Below are 15,433 nucleotides of genomic sequence, written 5' to 3'. Positions count from 1 at the left end.
TGGAGAGAAAGAGGCCGGGGATGTTGCTCAGGGAGAGGGCTGTGCCTGGGAGCTAGGTTCCCTGCTCAGGCGAGCATCCACCCAGCCTCCTCACCCAGGAGTATAGCCACAGTGTAATGACTGGGGTCTGAGATGTCTCTCAGAGACCCACGTCCTGGAGCTATGGGTCCTGTGCAGCAGCTTTGACAGTGATTGGAGGTCTCCAGCTTCACTGAAAGACAAATTCAGAGCTCATGGGTGCTGGAGTTGGTGGGGTCTTTAGGAGGAGCATGGGTTCTTTAAAAGGCAGGGCCTCGTCAGAGGAAATTAGTTACTGAAGTTGTCTTTTGAAGGATACATTTCCCCCAATCCCTTGTGTGTGCTGCACACACCTCTGCCGTGGTGTGCCATGCCACCCACGACAAGAGGCCATGGGAGCGCATTCTCCAAAGACAGGAACCGAATCAACTTTTAAGCTGTTTTCCTCAAGGATTTTGTCACAGTGTGGGGAAAGCTGACTCACAAACGAGGACACCTCACGGAGCCAGCCACCACTGGGTCCAGTCCCCTGTCTCCTCCCCCAGGTCTCCTAGTCCCTTTTTTCTCTGGTGATATTTTCTCACATTCTCTCCCTCCCAGACTGTGAACCCCTTGAGGGCAGGGAACCCCCAGCCCGGCACAGTGCGTGTCTGCAATGGGATGAACTGATACAAAGCCTAACACACACACACACACACACACACACACACACACACACACACACGTTCTGTAGTTATCTGTTAACGGACCGGGGAGAGGGTGGCTTCAGAGGGGCAGGTATGGAGTGGTCACTGTCCCCTGTGCCTTTTGTTCCCTTGCCAAATTCACACCAGCCTCTCTCTGGGCTCACCGTGGGTGGCCGCCTCCGGTTTTCAAGCTCGGCCACCAGGAAACACTCCCTCAGGATGCTGTTCTTGGACCCACACAGCACCTGTGTGAAGAGGGCCAGCATTGAGCTCGCTGCTCTGGGAATCGCTAGAGGCCGGGAGACAGCAGAGCCACCCGCTTGTGGGCTCTTGGAGACATTCCTCCATATAATAGTGTAGCTAGAGTTTTCCTGCCTGGCCCACAGTCAGGACAAATCTTTGTCACCCGCCAGTCCCACAGCTGCTCAGACCACCCAAGTAAGCACAGAGACTTATATTGCTTACAGACTATATGGCCGTGGCAGGCTTCTTGCTAACTGTTCTTATAGCTTAAATTAATCCATTTCCATAAATCTATACCTTGCCATGTAGCTCGTGGCTTACCAGCATCTTTACATGCTTCTTGTCCTGGTGGTGGCTGGCACCACCATGGGTGCAGGGGTTGGTGGGGTCCTTAGGAGGAGCATGGGTTCTTTAAAAGGCGGGGCCTCGTCAGAGGAAATCAGTTACTGAAGTTGTCTTTTGAAGGATACATTTCCCCTTCCTGTTCTTTCTTTTCTCCTCTCTGTTAGTCCCGCCTATACTTCCTGCCTAGCCACGGCCAATCAGATTTTATTTATTGACCAATCAGAGCAACTTGACATACAGACCATCCCCCAGCACAGCCAAGTGCAGACCATCTCAGACACCTGCACTCAGGCCCGTGGTCCTATCATCCTCTATGCGGACCTGCTGGGTAACGCCACAAGGAACCCGAGAACGGGCTCCCACAGGACACACAGAACATCCCACAGCATAATAGAGTGGGAAGAAGGACAAATGGGGAAAGGGGCTGGGGCTGGAGGCAGGCTCGCCTCCGTTGTGAGACCCTGGGTTCCACACTCAACATCGCCAAAGAGCACACTAGGATCTGGTGTTCAGATGCTGCAGTCCTTGCCTGTGGACTTGCGGATGTATCTAGTTTTCTCTGACATGATGACGCCAGAGTTGTCCCCAGCCCAGCTTAGTGCTGTGGGACCAACCAACCCACGACCATCAGTAAGAGGGTGGGAGTGAGGGACCGCCAAGGTGCAGTGCACTGCACTGCAGGGGGAGGAAACGGGATGGGGGACACGCAGCCTGGCCTCAGCCATCTGGAGGGGGGGGACAGGACTCAGAAACCAGCAGATGTTGGCTTTCAGGGGACAGACATGGTGGCATCAAGCCAAACACTAGGCTTTGCATTATCTGGTCCTGCTCCATCAGTTTTCGAAATCATCTGTTGTAAGGAAAGTGCACGCCCCTTCTATTCTTGTTTGCAGATGGTACCTGGTGCCTTGCACATGCTCAGTCCGAGCCCCAGCCTGTCTCTGGGTCCTGTCTTCCGCCTCTTCTCATCTTTGACTCTGGTTTTTTTTCTTTTAGACAGTTTCACTAGATCACTCAGGCTGGCTTTAAACTCAAGATCCTCCCATCTTCCTCTCCACCCCCTTGGGTGCTGGGGTTACTGGTGTGAGCCACCACATCTGGAAGAACTCCTTAATTTAATAAAATTAGGACTATGCAAAAAAAAATGTGCTTGTATTTATCTAATAGAATGTCACTCAGCCTTAAAATGGGAAATTCTCTGTTGGTTTTTTTAGACAGGGTCTGGTGTGGTCCTGGCTGGCTGGGGACTCCGTGTGTGGCTGAGGAGGACTTCAAACTCCTGGTCCTCTTACCCCGGCCTCCCAAGTGCTAGGGAGGATTACAGACTGCCCGTAGTCCCAGCTTAGGACATAAGGCATGGATAAGAAAGTTCCAGAAATCCAAGAGCTGCCATTGATTTCTATCACAGGCTAAGCCCTCACCATTAAAACTATGTGGGATGAAGATTCAAACTGACCTCCTTCAGATGTCTGTAAAGCAGGTCGTTGTTTTTCTCCAAGAATCCTGTTTAAAAAATAAAAAAGTCCTAGTCAATGCGATGCCACACTAACTGATCGCTAAGACACATCCTGATGGTGTCTGAGGTTGCATGGGGTTTCCCAGCCTTCTCAGTACTGAGGCAGGGGCTGGGTCCCAGCAGTAAGCTGTGAGCTGTGCTGTGTGTTAAGCATGGAGCACCACCCAGGGCTCAATTCATGCTGGGATCACGTCCCCTAACTGTAACACATCACATCAGACAGAGCCAGACATCATGGGGGGACACACACAACCCTGCACACTCTCAGATCCAGACATCATGGGAGACACACACCCCTGCACACTCTCAGATCCAGACATCCTGGGGAACACTCCCCTACATACCCCCAGACAGAGCCAGACATCATGGGGGACACACACACACCTGCACATTCTCAGATCCAGACATCCTGGGGACATTCCCCTACATACCTCCAGACAGGCATTCTGGGGAGACACCCTCCCTAAATAATTCTAGAGTGCCAGATGCTCTAGGGAACAACTTCCCAGGCTGAGAGCCAGGTCCTCAGAGGGAATTTACAGCAGACTGGTGTGTGATGTGTGGCCCTGAGCCTAAGTGATCCAGTAGCAATGACCTATGTATGACCCACAGAAACAAGGGAGGGTGCTGAGCCCCTGGGTGGCCAGCTGAGACCATGTGACTTAGGAAAATCAGCCCCACTGAGAAAGGCAAACACCAGTGGTGTCCTTTTCCACACCCTAGTTGGTTTTTTTTTAATTTGTTTGTTGAGACAGTGAGACAGAGTCCTACCATACAGCTCTAGCGGGCCTGGAACTCGCTACATAGACCAGGCTGGCCTCGAACTTATAGAGACCTGCCTGCCTCTGCCTCCAGAGTGCTGGGATTAAAGGTGTAAGTCATGATGTCAGGCCTTTCTCCCTTGATTTTTAATTTTTTTGTAAGCTGGGTCTCTATAGCCCAGGTTGGCATCCAGCATCCAACAAGCATGGAGATTATTATAGGCATTTATCAGCATGCCTGGTTTACCCGGTGCTGAAGACTGAACCCAGAGCTTAACACATGCTAGGCCACTACTCTACCCACTGAGCCACACCTTCAGCCTGACATCTTAATTTGTATCATTCAAAAACTGGCCTTAAGTGGTACACTCAGGAGTCGTAACACATGCCTTTGCTTCCAGCCTTCCCCAGGCTGAGACAGGCAAATCCTTGCAAGTTCCAGGCTAGCTAGGATTATACATTTAGACCGTGTCTCGAAAACAAACAAAAACCTTCACTGGTTTATGGCTAACCCAGGGGTTGCACGACGTAAGTAAAACCAGCCACAAATGGGTGTGCGTCAAAAAGCCACATTGAAAATGCCTGGTAAGCAGCTTCTCATATGGTGGTTGTGAGTTCTCAAAACGAGCGCCCCCCCCCCCCCCTTTTTTTTTTGTTTTTCGAGACAGGGTTTCTCTGTGTAGCTTTGCGCCTTTCCTGGAACTCACTTGGTAGCCCAGACTGGCCTCAAACTCACAGAGATCCGCCTGGCTCTGCCTCCCGAGTGCTGGGATTAAAGGCGTGCACCACCACCGCCCGGCTAATGCTCGCTTTTAATAGACCCTGTAGCTCAGGCAGAACTAAGAAGCCCAGTGCAGTTCCTGGCGCAGAGACTCCAGGAGACACCGTGAACTGCTGTGAGCTCAGGGGGACCATGGCATTCCTCTCACCAAACCTGGGACCGTGCCTGCCCCGGGGGTAAACCCAGAGGATGTGAGTGTGGCCCAAGATCAGAAGTCATCACAGAGCCAGCCTATTCTTTCAAAAAATGTTCTCGATACTGCTTTGCATTTATTTAAGAAAGGAGAAAACTAAAAATGTATTCTGTTACTTTAAAAAGATTTGGTTTTTTGGGACAGGGTTTCTCTGTGTAGCCCTGGCTGTCCTGGAACTCACTCTGTAGACCAGGCTGGCCTGGAACGCACAGAGATCTGCCTGCCTCTGGGCAGTGCTGGGATTAAAGGCGTGCGCCACCACTGCCTGGCTTTTAAAAGATTCTTGGTGACAAACTTTTTGGTGCCTTGAAAGACACCATCGATAACGAGAAAGGTCAGTTCTCAGAACTGGGGAGAATACCGGCAAATCTTTTATCTGACAAAAGTGTCCAGAATATATAAAGAATGCTCGAGATTCAACAATACTTTTTAATGAGCAAAGCATCTAAACAGGCATTTCTTCAAGGAAGATATGCAAATGACTGGTATGAGGAGTGTTTGGCATCAGCCGCCTCTGGGAGAACCACAGGACAGGCCTTCACACCTGCCCAGAGCGCGGCTGGCAGAGCATTGTGGGTGCTGGGCAGAATGTGGAGAGGCTAGGGCCGTGGTGGTGAGGAGGCTCCTCAGAACACTGAGTAGGGCAATTCCTCACTATCTACCCAGGAAAACGAAAGCAAGCCAGGTTATCTCAGCTGCTCCCGGAGCTGAGGTGGGAAGATGGCAAGTTCAAAGCCAGCCGGGGCAACTTAGTGAGACTGTCTCAAAATTCTAAAACTTTCCAGAAAGGGACTGAGGGGCTATCTCAGTGACAGGGCACCTACCTAATGTGCATGGGTCCTAGACTCAGTCTCTGGAACTGCTGGGGGATGGGAGTATACAGGCATGTTCTGTCAGTTTCACCATGGCTGGAAGGTTAAGCACCCTGAACGCTTTACCAAAAGATGAGCACAGACAGACTTATCCAGAGAAAGGAATATTACTCAGCAGTGAAAAAGAATGGCACCGTGATAGAACCTTGAAACATTATACTAAATGAGGGAAGTCAGACTCCCAAAGACCACATGTGTGATTCTCCAGTCCATGACAGGAAGGCTGTGGACTTAGAAAGTATATTACTTAATTCTCTAGTACTGTGGGGGAGGGACAGAGGGAGTGGGAAAAGGGTAGTGTGTCCAAAAGGAAATTGAGTGTACAGTTACCCAACTCTGGAATACACTAAAACCCTCAAGTTGCACACGTTAATGGATGAACTACGTGGTGTATGAATACTTAGGTTTTAAAAATTGGTGGTTATATCTAAAATAATAAACAAAACAAGAAAAGCCTTTCATGTGGCATGCTTGAATGCAACACTAAGGAACTTTGGGGTGGCCACAGATAGTATTTGGTGGAGGACTTGGTGACCGGTGTGCACAGTTGGGCTATGACTCACAACCTCCGCCACTCATCTTTGGTACTGTAGGTGACCTCCTCCACTCACCTTTGGTACTGTAGGTGACCTCCCCCGCATAGTGCAGGAGGCGGAACTCCAGCCAGCCAATCCTCTTCCAGCCCTTTGGCCCAGCCAGCTTCCTGCTGCAAGACACACATAAGCCACTGGACCCCTTCTCCGCCGCCACCGCCACTGCGGCAAGAATGACAGAGACACCCTGGGCCAGCTGCTCAGGGACATTGCCGTCTGTACTGAAGCTGACTCCATGGAGGCTCCCAGTGAGCCCTGCTCCCTGTGTCTGGCTGTGTATCGGTTCTCACGCTTAGTGCCTCCCTTCACACCTAAGCTAGTGAGGAAGAAAAACACGCCTGCGAGAAACACTCAAGTTTTGTTTGTTTGGTTGGTTGGTTTTGGTTTTTCGAGACAGGGTTTCTCTGCATAGCTTTGCGCCTTTCCTGGATCTCACTCTGTAGCCCAGGCTGGCCTCGAACTCACAGAGATCCGCCTGCCTCTGCCTCCCGAGTGCTGGGATTAAAGGCGTGCGCCACCACCGCCCGGCAGTAGCACACAACTTTAATCCCCGTACTCAGGAGGCAGGAGGATCTTTGTGAGTCTGAGGCCAGCCTGGTCTGCATAGTAAGCTTCAGGCCAGCCAAGGCTACATAGTGAGACCCTGTCTCAAAAATGCAAGGAAGGAGGAGGCGGCGATCCAGTGAGATGGTTCAGTGGGTAAAGGTGCTTGCCACCAAGTCTGATGCCCGTAGTTCGAATCCAGGGACCTGCCTGGTGGAAAGAGAGAACTGACTCTCCCCCAAGCTGTCTTCTGACCTCCACACAATGTGGTAAGTGTGTTCACGGGCATTCTCACACACGCAAATAAGTAAATTAATATATATTTTTTCAAAAGGTTTGGTAAATAGTTCATTTGGCAAAATGCACAAGCATGTACAAGCATGAGACACGAATTTGATTTTTTAGAACCCAGGGTTTAAAAAAAAAAAAAAAGGCCAAGGTTGATGACATGAACCTGTAGCCACAGCCCTGAGGAGTTGGAGACAAGCTGGTCCCTGGAGCTTGCAGGCCAGTCAGCCTAGGCTAATGGACGGACCCTAGTCCTGGTGAGAGGCCATTTGTGACTGTGCTCAGTCCGTTGGCCACGCTCACTTCATTTGCATATACCGCTTCATCCACTTGTCCCTCGCGTCTGACAGGTTTACTGTGGATGACAACTTCTGTGGACACTCACAGAGCTGCTGGGTAGGTGTGGTGAGACCCCACTTTGCAGAAGTGAGGCTCCAATGCCGAAGAGGCTGCTCACCTCCGCTTTGCCCATTCACTCAGCGGCCACGCTGGGACAAGGACTCAAAGCCAGGCTTTTGTTTTGTTTTCTTTTGTTCATTGGTTCTGGGGGATGAATCCAGGTCTGACTGGCCAGGAACTTGTTACGTAGACCAAGCTGGCCTCGAACTCAGAGATGCTCCTACCTCTGCCTTCCAAGTTTGGGTTTAAGGGAATGCCTAACTCCTGGTTCTAGACCCTGTTTACATTTTTCTCTTATTTGTCTCAAAGACTAAGTTAGAATTTGAATTTCCTTTCTGAGCCATTGTGAATGTTTTTGATCGGCATGGGGCTTACGTATAAATGTTAACATCCAGGGGCTGTAGAGATGACTCAGAGGTTCCCAGCACCTACATAGGATGGCTCACAACTGCCCATAACTCCAACATGTGTGCGCATGCATGCATGCATGCACGCACGCACGCACGCACGCGTGTGCTCGCGCGTGCGCGCACACACTCCCTGCTGCACATTCACACTATTTTAGACACAAATCACTTTTCATTTTTATTTTACCAGCACTGGAATGAAGCCCGGGGCTTTGCACTGCTGGGTTGAGCTACAGCCCCATCCCCAGGTTTTCCTCATTTGTTTCTCCATTTTAACGTCCTTGAGTATGGCCTGAACTCCCGATTCCCTGTCTCAGCCTCCTGAGCACTGGAATGGCAGGGCTGTATCCCTGCATCTGGCTGTCCCTCCTGTCCCTAAATTGTTCACAAGGACCATCTCATACCTGCACCACACATGAAATGTAACCACCATGGCCGAACAAAGAGGGACAGACGCTCTACTTCCCGTCAGTCCGATTTCTACCAACAAGGGCATGCTGGCACATGAGCCGGCTTTCAGGATGCTACTTTTGTGTATGAGGTCACTGTGCTGTGTGTATGCGTGTGTGCGGTGTGGGTGAGCATATGTACATGGTCGGAGGAGGACAGACACTGCTGTCCTTCTCTGTCACCCTACGCCTTATTCTTTTAGGTCGGCTAGCAGCCAGCAGGCTCCGGCAATTGTCCTGCCACAGCCCTGGGGTTACGGATGAGTGCAGCCATGCCCAGCTTTTCACGTGGGTGCTGGGATTGGAACTCAGGTCCTCAGGCTTGCCCAGCCAATGCTCTCACCCACTGAGCCATCTCTACAGCCCCAAAGTTCTTGCACTCGGACACAGGTCCAAGACAGACGCCATAGCCTCCTCCCCGCGGGCCAGCCCCCCAGATGAAGTACACACGTTTGGAAGTGCGCGTGCTTGCCCACTTTCTCTTCCAGCCTCTCCAGGAAGCTCAAGTCTGTAGCGGGACCTGGACGGATGCATTCTTCATCCTTTCAAAGGAAAAGACACCTCAGCTGCGCACTGTGGCCTGTGCCGGCTAAAAGCCAAGCGCGTTGTCTCCAGCAGTGGTTGAAGGTTCTAGATTAAATTCCTGTCACCTCGCATGAGACCGGGTGTACCTCTGCGAGGAAGGGGTTACCCACCACGTGTGCTTGGACCCTGGGCTGGCTGAGGGAGCCTCCGCCCCCAGAGAGACTGGAAATGCCACACAGTGACTCTCCTGCATCTGGCTGGTCCAGGCTCCTTCCCCATCTCCCTCCTAGTCTTTCCATTCCAGGCGGGGCTTTGCTGTGTATCCAGGCTGCCTCCAGCTCCTGCTTTACTCTTCCCAGGGCTGAGAGCGTATGCACACCACCAGCACAGGCTCCAACCTGTGTCTGTCTGTCCATCTGTCTGCCCTTCCTTCCTTCCTTCCTTCCTTCCTTCCTTCCTTCCTTCCTTCCTTCCTTCCTTCCCTCCCTCCCTCCCTCCCTCCCTCCCTCCCTCCTTCTTTCCTCCTCCCTCCCTCCCTCCCCCTTCCTTCTCCTTTCTCTTCTCCCTTGCCTCTAGTTGGCATCTCGCCACATAGCTTGGAGTGGTCTCAAATACATAATCCTCCTGCCTCAGCCTCCTGAGTGTTGGAACGACAGGCATGTACCACCACACCCCAGTCTGAGCCATTTTTCTGTCCCTCCTTACCCCCTCGCCCCTTAGTTAGTGTCTTAATATATAGCTCAGGCTGGCCTCAAGCTCATGATTCTGGAATGCCGGGATGGCAGGCAGGCCCCCACCACGTCTTGCTCTGGCCATAGTTGTGGACTTCCCGAAGACACTTGAGATTGCCAAGGCAGCTGATGTAAACAGTCTGAACGGGTCGTCAAGAGTCAAGAAGAACCGCACGCACCATGCAGAGGCCTCATGGAGCGAAAGCGGCTGAGCCTGAACTAGTGCGTTTCTCAGTGCTATGTAGTCCAGGCTGGCCTCAAACCCACAGCAATCTGCCTGAGTTGCTGGGGTTACACGGGGTTTCCTCTGCCCCTTTCAAGCCCTGGGAACATTTGTCCACCTGTGGCAGACACCCAGCATGTGGGGGTCCAGCCCCCACTTTTATGTCCAGGGTACTTGAGCAGGGAGAAGTGGGAAATATTTAGACAGAGATACCTAGACAACAATGAGAGGAAAACCAGGAACACAGGATAGCCTCGGGAGGGCCTGGCTCAAGACCCACCGGCCCCTTCTGTCTCCACTAAAAGGCTTTTAAAGGAATGCCAAGGGGTGGAGCAATAGACCTCCCCCCCAGCACAGCCAAGTGCAGACCATCCCAGAGAACTAGTGCCCATGCACGTGGTCCAGCCATCCCCTATTGCAGCCCTGCTGTGTAAAGCAAGCTCAGTCTCACTAGGAAACCTCTGTGGGCTCCCACACCAGTGGAGGAACTGGGCCATTGTTTTCTCACCAGAATAGACATGATTCCTCGGTGTCTCTCTTCGACCAAGTCACAGATGATCTTGTTGTTGAAGTACTGAACTGGCTCCCACTAAAAGGACGAGAGGGAAGAGCTCTCCCAGCATGCACAGGGGCATTGAGCACATTGGTTTGACAGGGATTCTCCAAACACTTTCTCAAAACCTGATTTTCATTTCCAACCTGAAGAATTACACTTTGGGAGGGGCTGGAGAGATGGCTTGGCCGTTAGGAACATTTACAGCTCTCACGGAGGACTCAGATTCAGTTCCCAGTATGCACATCCTGTGGCTTACAACTGCCTGTAACTGGCTCCAGGGAGCCCTGCCCCCTTTTCTGGCCCCCACGGGCACCTGTGCTGAGGTGCCCGTATCCACACAGACACATAGCTTAAAATCTTTGAAAATGATGCTTTGGGGGCTGGCGAGAGGGCTCAGCAGGTAAAGGTGTTTGCCACACAAGCCTGAGTTCGACCCCTGGAACCCATGTAAAGGTGGAGGAAAGAACCGACTCCGGGAAGTTGTCCTGTGTCCTGGCATGTGCACCTACACACACATCATGCAGACGGACACACAAAACCAAAATTTAAAAATCCTCAATCCAGGAACTATCCAGCAAGATAACACTTCCCAGATGAATGAGGAGGGGCCGGGGTGGAGCTGGGGCTAGAACACCTCACCAGTGTGTTCAAAGCCCCGGGGCTACTGCCAGCCCTGTGCCCTCCTCTGTCTGTCCGTCCTTCCCCTCCCTCCCTCCTCTCCTCCCCTCTCAGAGCCACACACTCACTCAGATTGAGAAACGCGTCCAGTGCTCACCTCGATGCCTTTGGATTCGTACTCGGCCAGCCACACACTCACTCAGATTGAGAAACGCGTCCAGTGCTCACCTCGATGCCTTCGGATTCGTACTCGGCCTGCTCGGCCTTCAGCGTCCTCTCTATGAGCAGCTGCTGCAGTTTCTCGTTGCAGTAGTTTATACAGAACTGTTCGAAACTAGAGACGCAGGGGATTTCGATCATGCAACCAAACATGCAACGATCGTGTGCAGCTAGGACAGGCACAACCAGACCACCTCTTGGTGAGTACACAGCTCCTGTCTACCGAACGGTCCACTAATAAAGGATGGATCAAGTGGGAACAGGGTCAGGTGGTTTATGGCTCTGCTCCCGGGACAGCGTTGGAGCGGTCAGGGATGCAGCCTGTGGGTGGAGCACGTGCCTAGTGTGTGGATTGAGGGCTGTAGTTCCAGGATCAGGAAAACTAAGTCCAGCTCCTTAACCATGGCGTAGACTCTGACTAAAACCACAAAGAGGAAAACATGGCAGGCAGACAGCGGCAACTCACCCGTTCTTGTCAAAGACTTCGAAGCCGTAGATGTCCAGCAACCCAATCACAGTCTTTTGGGTGAAATCCTAGTGGGAAAAAAAAATGCATGCCATTAGCTGCTAGTACTGCGGCTTGGGCCATCCATGTAGCTTCCAAAACTTCATTGAAACATTTATTTTTAGTGTGTGTGTTTGCAGGTGTCCACAGAGGCCAGAAGAGGGTGTTGGATCCCCTGGAGCTGGTGTTACGGTTGGCTGTGAGCTGCCTGACGTGGGTGCTGGGAACCCAACCGGGTCCTCTGCAAGAGCAGCAAGTGCTTTTAACCACTGAGCCATCCTTCTAGCCCTTACCCAAAGGCTCTTGTGTTGAAACTTAATCCCCACAGTGAGGCTTTAAGAGGAAACTAAACATGACTGTAGAGTTTGGAGGTGTGGGGGGGGAGAGCTCTGGGGGGTCATCAGCTAGATAAGAACACCAGAGTGGAGCCCCCATGAAGCGCTGCTGCTGACTTCCCAGGAAGAGAGAGGGAGACCAGAGCAGACGCGTAGAGCGCCTCCTCTCTTGCCATGTGGTACTCATCCTCCTCCTCCTCATCAGAGTAATGGAAAACGGACTGATTCAGCTAGGTTTGTCATTTTGTAATACTTGAAGTCATGTTGTTGTCCCCAAGGTTGGGACTGAGTGACAAAGGGTAGCCTCTGGGGCCGGTCAGCCGGCTCCTCCTGCCGGCTCCTCAGCCGGACCTGACCGTGGTTTGTCTAGGCTAGCAACATGTGTCTTCTGCTTCACATCCTGGCTTCATGTCTCTCCAGCCTCCCAAGTGTGCATTCAGATCCAAAACCAACAATGAAAAGTGACCTACAAACTGCCAAGGAAGCACTTGCCTGGGCGAGAGGGGCAACCACATGGATGCCATTTTATACAGGCATGGGGGTGGACACCCCACAATGAGGCTCTGGCTTCAGTGTTTCTCCCCAAAGTCTACGTGTCAGAAATATCTTCCGATGCATGTTATCGGTACTTGGAGGACAAGATCCTGAGGAGGGGCCACCAAGATGAAGAGGATCACCAGTGCATCGAGCCTCCCTATGGGATGTCCTCCGCCACGTCAGGGTGCTGGAGGAGACGACACCAGATGCAGCATCGTGCTCTCAACCCCCCCCAGCCTCCAGAACCCTGAGCTAAGTAAACGTCTACACTTCTCCATCACCCAGCTTGTGGAGCCACAGAGAATGTGCTTGTTATTATTAATTTAAAGATTTATTTATGTGTATGTGTGCATGGATACGTGCACACATGCCACATGTATTCAGGTACACACAGAGGCCAGAATTGGTCGTCTGGGTCCCCTGGGACTGGAATCACAGGTGGTTGTGAGCCAACCATTGTGGATGCTGGGAACTGAACTTGTGTCCTCTGCAAAACCAGTAGCATTCTTAACTGCTGAGCTATCTAGTACCACTTACTATTTTTAATTGGTCACAGTGGGCTCTTCTGTCTGAGTGAACTGAGATGCTGCCTCTCCGGTCTGTATTCTGCACCCTAGGCTTAGAGTCATGCCTCAATGTCTGGCTTTAGATAAACTCCCATCTTACCTGATTCCACTCAAAAAAGGAACTTAACCTAAGCAGGAGTTTGGGGATCAGCTGCATGTTCTTAGACATATTAAAATTCTGTGTCTGCATGAAGCTTCTGTGGGCACACAAAGCCATCTGCCATACCACAGGTGCTATGGATGCCAGACCTTGTGAAGGACTGCCAAGCCACATGGTATGTATGCCTGTTGGCCTACTGTGTGCAGGCATTGGAAGACCCAATATGATGTCACCCCTGCCCATGAGGAGCTTACGCTCCACCCTTCACAGCCACTTTACTATGGGGACGGTAAGACATCAGCACTTTGGTGAGACCAAGACATGCCACCCGCGTTGACCCACCTTGTTGACTAGGGAGGAATTGATTTTATTGACCAGCCAAGTAAACGTCCGTCCGTAAACGGCCTTTGCCATGGCATCTCTAGCGTAAACAGAGAGTTCTACCGTCAGTGGGCATATCACCTGGAAGAAAGGGCAAGGTACGCCGCGTTACAGACGGGACAAGCCCTGCCCCTCAGTGGTCCCGCTAGTCTTCGATGGTGACTGAGCAAAGAATACACGTTAGGAGACCGGGACCCAGACACAGCCCTGCCGTCCCAGGGTTTGCGGGCTCAGCTTGGTGCAGGGTTGGGAGCGCGGACCAAACCCGCGAATCACACAAAGGAAAGCCATGGGGCAGGCAGAGTGGCAGGTGCCGCAAGGAGAGGTCGAGGCACGTGATCAGGGAAGGGGCCGTGATTCAGGGCTCTGGGGGCTAAAGGATGAAGAACACGGAAGGGCATTCCAGCAGAGGGAACAGCATGTGCAAAGGCCCCGTGAAGGAGCACCATGTACAAAGCATGAGATGGTGTGGCAGGTGTAGCGGGGAGGGGTTAGGAAGGGGGATGAGGGGTGGGAGGTGGGGATGATTAATGGGGGATGGAGGAACGGGGGTGTGGGTGTGGGGAGATGGGGCTGGGACCCCAGCAAGAGCTGAACCACTCAGGGCCTGGTAGGCTGGGTTTGGGGGTTTGCTGCCCACAGCGGACACCAGAGAACTACCATCTGAGTCAGGCAGTCATGGGTGGGGGACACAGATCTCCCCAGTGACATTTTCACCTCCTCTGTTTTGGCTTCAATCTTCCTGTGGGTGAGAGCTTCCAGGAGAACCGCTGGGCAGACCCCCAGGAGCTGCAGGAAAGAATTCCGTCGTCCCTTGGTGACTCTGAAGAGCCTGTGTCCTCTCCAGGTCCAGGGTCCCCCACCCTCGCCACTGTGCTTTAGGGAGGAAGGGGCCTCACTGAACCCGCTATGTGCTGCACACCCCTGTCATCTCAGGGAGCCCCGAGACCAGATGATGCCGACTCAGGGCCAGCCTAGGCTGCGTAATGAGATCTTATCACAAAAGAAACAGAAGCAAGTTCAGTGGTCGCAGCTCCCCCTAACGCTCCTAACCGGCACCAGCAAAAGAATGTGGTGCTGGCCATCTGGGCTGCTGTGGACACCTGGGGGCCGGGCTCCCCACTCCATTGCTCTTCAGGAAAGGAAGGTCACCTTGGCAATCCACTTGATCTCGTGCGTGTCCGGAACGCTGGCACAGCCTTGCTTGTCCTCCTTGAAACAAATGTTGCCCAGGTGTAGGACGCTGGCGATGATCCCAAAGAGGTTCTAGATATGTTTAGGCAGGCGGGGGACAGCGACAGAGGGGTCAGCAGCACCTCCCTGACCAACGGCATTGAGACATCTCCCTGCCCAGTTCACAGAGCCAACTACCTCCTCCCTAGGAATGTGCCCTAGTCACTTCCAGTATTAATTAGCTTAATGAGGAATGGGGGCTGGAGGAGAAGCCTCTTTCAGCCCCCAGCACAAAATATAAATACACGAACATTTTATAAAAGCAGTTTGTAAGCCAGGTGTGATGGCACACACCTTTAATCCCAGCACTGGGGAGGCAGAGGCAGGTGGATCCCTGTGAGTTTGAGGCCAGCCTGGTCTACAAGGCCAGAATAGCCAGGGCTACTGCACCAAGAAACCCTGTATACAAAAAACAAACCCAAACAAAATAAAACACCCTTATTAAAAATCAGTTTATAGAACAACAAACTCCCAGCTAGCAGGGGAAGTGTATGCATGTACCTCCAGCACTTGGGAGGCTGAGGCAGGGGGATCACTATTTCCAGGCTAGACTGGGCTACTTAGCAAGACCCTGTCTCAAAACCAACCCCATAGGTAAGTCATTCAGTTTTCAAATAGTGTGTCTCAAATATTATCATTTTATAAAACTACATTTTGGTCCTTGAAAGATAAACAGATTTTTGTTTTGTTTTTCAAGACAGGGTTTCTCTGTGTAGTTTTGTGCCTTTCCTGGAATTCACTCTATAGAACAGGCTGGCCTCAAACTCATGGAGATCCGCCTGCCTCTGCCTCCCAAGTGCTGGGATTAAA

The 15,433-nt window shown here is 52.0% G+C and overlaps 1 protein-coding gene across 2 annotated transcripts in view; it reads right to left on the bottom strand.

Moving 5' to 3' along the window:
- Myo1h (myosin IH) overlaps positions 1 to 15,433 on the bottom strand; it is a 44,984-nt gene that overhangs the window by 15,357 nt on the left and 14,194 nt on the right. For both annotated transcript variants that reach the window (XM_006993946.4, XM_076561416.1), the window contains 10 exons: positions 14,543 to 14,656; positions 14,108 to 14,179; positions 13,352 to 13,471; positions 11,433 to 11,500; positions 10,976 to 11,081; positions 10,082 to 10,162; positions 8,545 to 8,636; positions 6,027 to 6,121; positions 2,749 to 2,795; positions 869 to 949 (listed from right to left, as the gene is read on the bottom strand). In XM_006993946.4, the coding sequence (XP_006994008.1) occupies positions 869 to 949; positions 2,749 to 2,795; positions 6,027 to 6,121; positions 8,545 to 8,636; positions 10,082 to 10,162; positions 10,976 to 11,081; positions 11,433 to 11,500; positions 13,352 to 13,471; positions 14,108 to 14,179; positions 14,543 to 14,656 (876 nt within the window). The remainder of the gene's footprint in view (positions 1 to 868; positions 950 to 2,748; positions 2,796 to 6,026; positions 6,122 to 8,544; positions 8,637 to 10,081; positions 10,163 to 10,975; positions 11,082 to 11,432; positions 11,501 to 13,351; positions 13,472 to 14,107; positions 14,180 to 14,542; positions 14,657 to 15,433) is intronic.

This window comes from Peromyscus maniculatus, chromosome 23, assembly GCF_049852395.1.
Source record: "Peromyscus maniculatus bairdii isolate BWxNUB_F1_BW_parent chromosome 23, HU_Pman_BW_mat_3.1, whole genome shotgun sequence".
Lineage (NCBI taxonomy): Eukaryota > Metazoa > Chordata > Mammalia > Rodentia > Cricetidae > Peromyscus > Peromyscus maniculatus.
The sequence above is the reverse complement of the archived record's forward strand: the minus strand, read 5'-3'. Positions and strand labels throughout refer to the sequence as shown.